This window comes from Quercus suber, unplaced genomic scaffold (genome assembly GCF_002906115.3).
Source record: "Quercus suber isolate HL8 unplaced genomic scaffold, Cork oak 2.0 scaffold_247, whole genome shotgun sequence".
NCBI lineage: Eukaryota > Viridiplantae > Streptophyta > Magnoliopsida > Fagales > Fagaceae > Quercus > Quercus suber.
Window position 1 is genome coordinate 794,529 of NW_027069703.1, and position 6,155 is coordinate 800,683.

Sequence of the window (6,155 nt, forward strand, 5' to 3'; positions counted from 1 at the left end):
TAATTCTCTCTATTTAGGGCTTGTGGAGACCTTGCATCGGGTCCTAACCCATCTGATCAATTTTCAACACACATGGATGATCACTTCCTTTTAAGGTTTGCATGATTTGAGTTAAAGATAGATGCCAATCGAGATTAAAATCTCTCTATTTCATAATACTACAAATTAAAGGAAAATTTTATTTAAAGACTAAATAGAAAACAAAGTAAATGTCTCAACTATTTATAAAGGATTCATATTTGATCATTGACTTCCATATAAATTATAAAGTATTCATTTAAGCTGCTGCATGCATATAGCATAACTTTGGTTTACATAGTACAAGTAAGTATAACATCTTTTGGAAATAACATATTCCCACTTTATTGTTATTTCTAGCTAGTCATAATGCATTCATGCACTACATATCCCTTGAGTCCAAGCACCAACAGTAGTAATCTGACCTTGAGATTTCCAACAATTGTTCTGGGGACATCCTTTCAAGCTCATTTTGCCTCCACGATGCAAAGTTATTTCGGTTCTGTGGGTCAGAAGCCAGTGGATAGTCCTCTATTTTATGAACTTGGGATCTCATTCTCATAAAAAGCCTCAGTGTTGCCACACAATCCTCATAAGGGTCTTGTATGCCAGTTTGAATGTCGTACCTGTATATATATAATAGAGCTAACATCACTATACTCATAAAATGTCCATATTTTTGATAATTCACACAAAAGAAAAAGGGTTAACAAAATTGATATTAGAGGTACTTGCCCAAGATATGCTTGTGTTAGATACTTGAGTGAGTTGCTGAGCTTGCTTGTTTTCATCAATGGAGGGTATTTAGCAGTATCCCTGTAGTCACATATATTCAATTTACATTTTTGAAATATAATACATTTCTCATCATGGGTTGCTGTTATAAATTCAAATCATCTCTTATAATTGAAGAGACCAGAGCGTCACAAAGATGCCTGACCTGAATTCAACATCTTAAGTGGTCCAAGTGACATTTTTAATTGTTAATTTTTTAGGCAATCTTATCACTATTGTATATAGAGCATTTTGTACTGCTTTTGCAAATAATCATTACAAAAGATACAATCCAATGCATGATGTCTTTAACTTAAAGTTCGTCAACTCAATAATCAACCTTCATTCTTTTTTTCTTTTCTTTTTTGGTATTTTAAAGATTCGTTGGAGATAGTACCTCATCATAATTGCTGGATATTCAACCTGCAAACGGTCAAGGTCATGATCCAAACCATGACCCACAAGAATCCTGGCTTTTCCACCTTTGGGTCGAATTTTCCACATTGGTTCTCCATTGCAAAGGAAGTCTTGAATCTTCCTCTGCACTTGCCTAAGTGGCATTGCATCCCTTAAGTATTCTGGTCGAATGCCTGTTGTTTCATACCTTTAAGTTCCAAACAAAAAATAGGTTAATTCAATATTGCATCACTCTTATACTCTTATATAGTTCAAAATCAACCAAAACTTTATGTAGACAGTGGACTTATATATATGTATCCCACCTATAGTTCGTGACAGGAATTGGTGGCTTGACATAAGTGTGGAAAATGATGTTTTCAGATTCATCAATCAGGCAGACCCTTGCACAAAGATCAAGGGAGCCATCGCTGCCACCACCAACCATTTTGCAAGCCAGTGCAACTACTTGTGGCCCTCTAGTTCTACCATTATCAACAGTCAAATTGTCGCGAATTCCCAAGTTTGCAAAGCGAGCAAGTAGGCCCTATAACAAGGAATAGCAAGAAATGATCATATGTTTTCAAAGGTACGCTATGCATCAAGAAAAAAAAATTGGAGAAAAGCCTGATCTATGATTAGTAAAAAATAGACACGGAGAGAAGAACTTATGATTTCTAGTTGAGGGTTAGTATTATACAGAATTTATGCTCGAGAATTGGCATCTTTCTTGGTGAATCCAGCGAGCATTAGGGCTATCAAGGATAGCTAAGCAGAATTTGCATCCTCGGATGTTGAATATATTTTTGCATTCTTGTTTTGGCAATGGTCCTGAAAGATGCAAAGTATGTCTCAAAATTTATCCATAATAGAATCATGATTTTGGAACTTACTCTTAGCTAGATAAATTGAAATTACCTATAAGATGTTCTCTCAGAGATTCAAATGATCTGCAATGTTTCTTACAAATTCCACAGATAGGTTCATGAACTGAATGATACGAGGTCCTCATGTGCTCCACTAGGTGCTCCATTTTGTTGAATTGTTTGAAGCATGCTACACACTTGTTCCTGTTTTCAATAGTCATCAAGTTAGTACTAGGATCACGCATTTAAATATTTGATGTGAAATCTTTGAAACTAATCTCAAATCAAGCCAACCAAAAGTCTTGTAGTTTAGTGATATTGCACTTTTTCAATGGAGGAGAATCTGTGTTCGAATCCTCTTTTTCACTTATTGCAAGGAAAAAAAAAATCTCAAATCAAGCTAAACTATGTAGTGTGTGTGTGTGTCATATATAAAGAAAGAACCTGAGAGTTTCTGATGACTCATATCTGTAGTCCATGATAGTAGCAAATTTTTTGTATATATCTACTAAAGAGAAGAAGATTGAGAGGAGTTCTTGAGGAAGAAGGTTGGGAAGGAAGGGTATTTATATTAGTAGAGGGAAGAAAACTGCCTCCAACTTGAGTGTCAGAATTATTCCTCAAGGCAATTTATGTTGACTAAGTTTTGGAGTTTTCTTACTCTATAGTCTATAGAAGGCCTTGTGTTATCATCCTAACAATGAACATTCGTAGTTATCCAAATGCTGGGGGCCAGTGGCGGCGCCACCTCATGACCAGGGTGGTCCCGACCTAGAAATTTATATATATATATATATATATAATTTAAAATTTTATATTTATTTACCTTTAAAAAAAATTTGGCCCACCCTGAATATTTTTTATGTCAATAAAATTAAATTTTGGTTCATAATTTGAGCAAATTAACAATATATTGGGGGGGTTTTCAAGCAAAAAGGAAAAACTCAAAAAAAAAAATTGAACTAAAATCTAAAAAAGAAAAAAATTATAATAAAACTACTAAAGGCTGGGCAGTGGCTTGATTCCTTGACTAAGCACACTGCCCAAGATAATACAATTTACAACATTTTATTATTTTTTATTATTATTTTTCCTCACTAGACATATATTACTTCTCATTTTTAATTTATTTTTCTTGTTTATTTTTAACCACACACATCTTCTGTCTCCTCAATTTCTACACTTCGAGTCTGTTTGGATACCACTTATTTTACTGAAACTGAAAATTTATTGCTAAAAGTACTGTAGATAAAGGTAAAAATTAGTTGAAATAGTATACTAGGGCCCATAAATAGTACCAAAAAGTGCAGTAGAACCCATAAATAGTAGCAAAAATAAGCTGAATAGTAAAATAATTTTAATTTTTCATTTCAATCCAAACGCATGCTTCGTGTGTGTTTAGGTAAATTATTTTTAGCTAGCTTATTTTACTATTTAACTTATTTTTACTACTATTCATGGGCATATTGCACTTTTTAGTACTATTCATGAACCCATTATACTATTTCAGCTAACTTTTACCTTTACTTACAATATTTTCAGTAAAAAAATTTCAGTTTTAGCAAAATAAGCGTTCCCAGACACTTTTACATCTATGTTTTAAATTTTATTACATCTTCATCTACACTTTTACATCTATGTTTTGCCTTCCTCCTTGTTCGTAACTTCTGTGTCTTCTACTAATACCAATGTGGTAGTATCTCTTCTCAAGTTTTGAGTTTCAAATTTCTCAATACAATTTTGTTTTTTAGCTATACAGGTACCTTTACTCATTTCTTTTCTTTTTATTTTTTTTTTCCCTTTTGAGGTTTTTCGGTATACAGAATGCAAATTTGTTTTGGTTTTAAGAATAATTTTATTTTTTTTAAGTACAAACTTCATGTCGGCCAAATCTTGAATTTTGGCTGGTATTTACCGAAACATCCCAAAATAAACCAGAATGACCCAAAATTTTTTCAAAGTGGAATAGGGTGGGTTACTGTTCTAATTTGTTTACCGGCACAGTATTTTCTGGCCGTTTTGGCTAGAATAGAACGAAATTAATAACATTGAATCAAACCTAATTACCTAAAGGCTAAAAGGAAATAAGATTGTGTAATTTATGCTTCTTAAGAAACACCCTAGACAAAATTCTTAGAGCCGCCACTGCTTGGGGCCCACGGTTCAACTAGAGTATTTCTCTTGCTTCCTGATTTCTCTCTCTTTCGATCTCTGCAACTAAGATGCGCATAACTTTTCATTTTATGGTCTCTGCCAATTAAAGATGACTTCTGCATTGAAAGTTCTATGGAACATTTCCCTTTCGCTTATTTTTATTAGAGACAAATTCTGATAACTGCATTAACATATACTGCCACTGCATATTATGGAATAAACAATGCTATTCATATTGGAGAACTTTTCTTTTTCTATGTTTCATTTTCCAGAATGAACTTGAAAGGTATATAAACATCTCAGCTGATAATGAGGTACTCTTTACTTTTCTGGCTATGATGTCTAGCAATATTTGGGCATCATTAGGGTTAATAAAATGGGGCTAGACCCCATGGACATTAGTTGTGGTTTAATTTGTCAGATCTAATAATTGCATGCTTATACATACAAGTTGCTATTCTTTGCATTTAGCAGTCCTATTTTTGTTGATTTCCTCAGGCTTAGATCAACATTCTATCACCAAAATGGCATTAGGGTTTTCATACAGACATGCACCATTTTTGGCATTAGAAAGTGTAATTCATTGGATATGCAAGCTAAAATTTTTGACAGTGGAATTTTCACGTTTCTATTAACATAGAATTGTCAAAAATTGTTAGTAAAATGAGTCACAAACACACACATCAAAAGCCAGTAAATGTGATGTGTGATACATCATTAATGAGATGAACCTTATAGCTCGCTTTTACTTTGCATCTTTCAAATTAGAGAAACCTTAAATTAGATTCTAAACTCAATGCTGTAAAGTAGTCACTTTTTGTGACTTTTGATTAATGTCATATATAACGCATTACTCATTCCATTTTATTGGTTAAGTATTTCATCAAACACATCCAAAAAAATATTATATGTTTTTCCATACTCATTATGCTCTTCAAATAACAAAATGATAGGAGGTAAAGCCATCTTTCAGTAAACTATTCAAAACTTTAGTTTTTTTTCTTTTAATGTTTTTTTGAATTTATTAAATGCTTGGATTCATTAGTTTTATATTATAAATTGATACAAAATTTTATATTCACAATAAATATAAAAAGATGTGATTTAATGGTGGTATTGACAAAATACTAATACATTGATGTAAAGTATAGTTATTACAAGTAGTGTAATTTTTACCAAAAAATATTATATGGGATATAAATTGAATTTAACCTACAAATTAAATAATTAAGTTATCTTTTAGCTTTACTGCAGACAAGAAAAAAAGTATTATCCTATTCACTGACATGACAAAAAATTAAAAAGATGTGTTAATGGATTGTAGCTAGTGGAGTTGAAGATAAACGCTCAGATAATTTGATGAAAAATCAAGGTTAATTAATCTTGGCTTACTTTCGGCAAAGGCGCCCCATGGATCCGCAGATAAGATTTCTCAATATATGGGATATAAATTGAATTTAACCTACAAATTAAATAATTAAATTATCTTTTAGCTTTACTGTAGACAAGAAAAAAAAGTATTATCCTATTCACTGACATGACAAAAAATTAAAAAGATGTGTTAATGGATTGTAGCTAGTGGAGTTGAAGATAAACGCTCAGATAATTTGATGGAAAATCGAGGTTAGTTAATCTTGGCTTACTTTCGGCAAAGGCGCCCCATGGATCTGCAGATAAGATTTCTCAACATGCATGATCATCGACACTATCTCTTTTGTCCCCTAGCATCATAGTTAGTATTTACCATTGCTTCCTCCATCTCTCTCTCTCTATCTCTCTGTGGATCACCGTTTGACTTTACAAACGTGGGAATGTCAGCAAGACTTTCTTTTGACTATGAAGGACCCCCAACAGATTCGATATTCATTGTTCATGCTTTGAGGAATACCCAAAAGAAAAGATGCATAGAAGAGAACATTTTGTTGATGATTCTGGTCCACAAACATG

General features: G+C 32.6%; 1 protein-coding gene across 1 annotated transcript; it reads right to left on the reverse strand.

The window, feature by feature from the left end:
• Window positions 1-219: 219 nt before the first annotated feature.
• LOC111996861 (RNA exonuclease 4) lies at window positions 220-2,705 on the reverse strand. Its single transcript, XM_024028901.2, has 7 exons — window positions 2,499-2,705; window positions 2,107-2,258; window positions 1,889-2,019; window positions 1,515-1,735; window positions 1,190-1,396; window positions 754-834; window positions 220-644 (listed from the first exon to the last, which is right to left on the reverse strand). The coding sequence occupies exons 1-7, from the start codon at window positions 2,531-2,533 to the stop codon at window positions 401-403; spliced, it is 1,071 nt and encodes a 356-aa protein (XP_023884669.1). The 5' UTR covers window positions 2,534-2,705; the 3' UTR covers window positions 220-400.
• Between the last annotated feature and the right edge of the window lie 3,450 nt (window positions 2,706-6,155).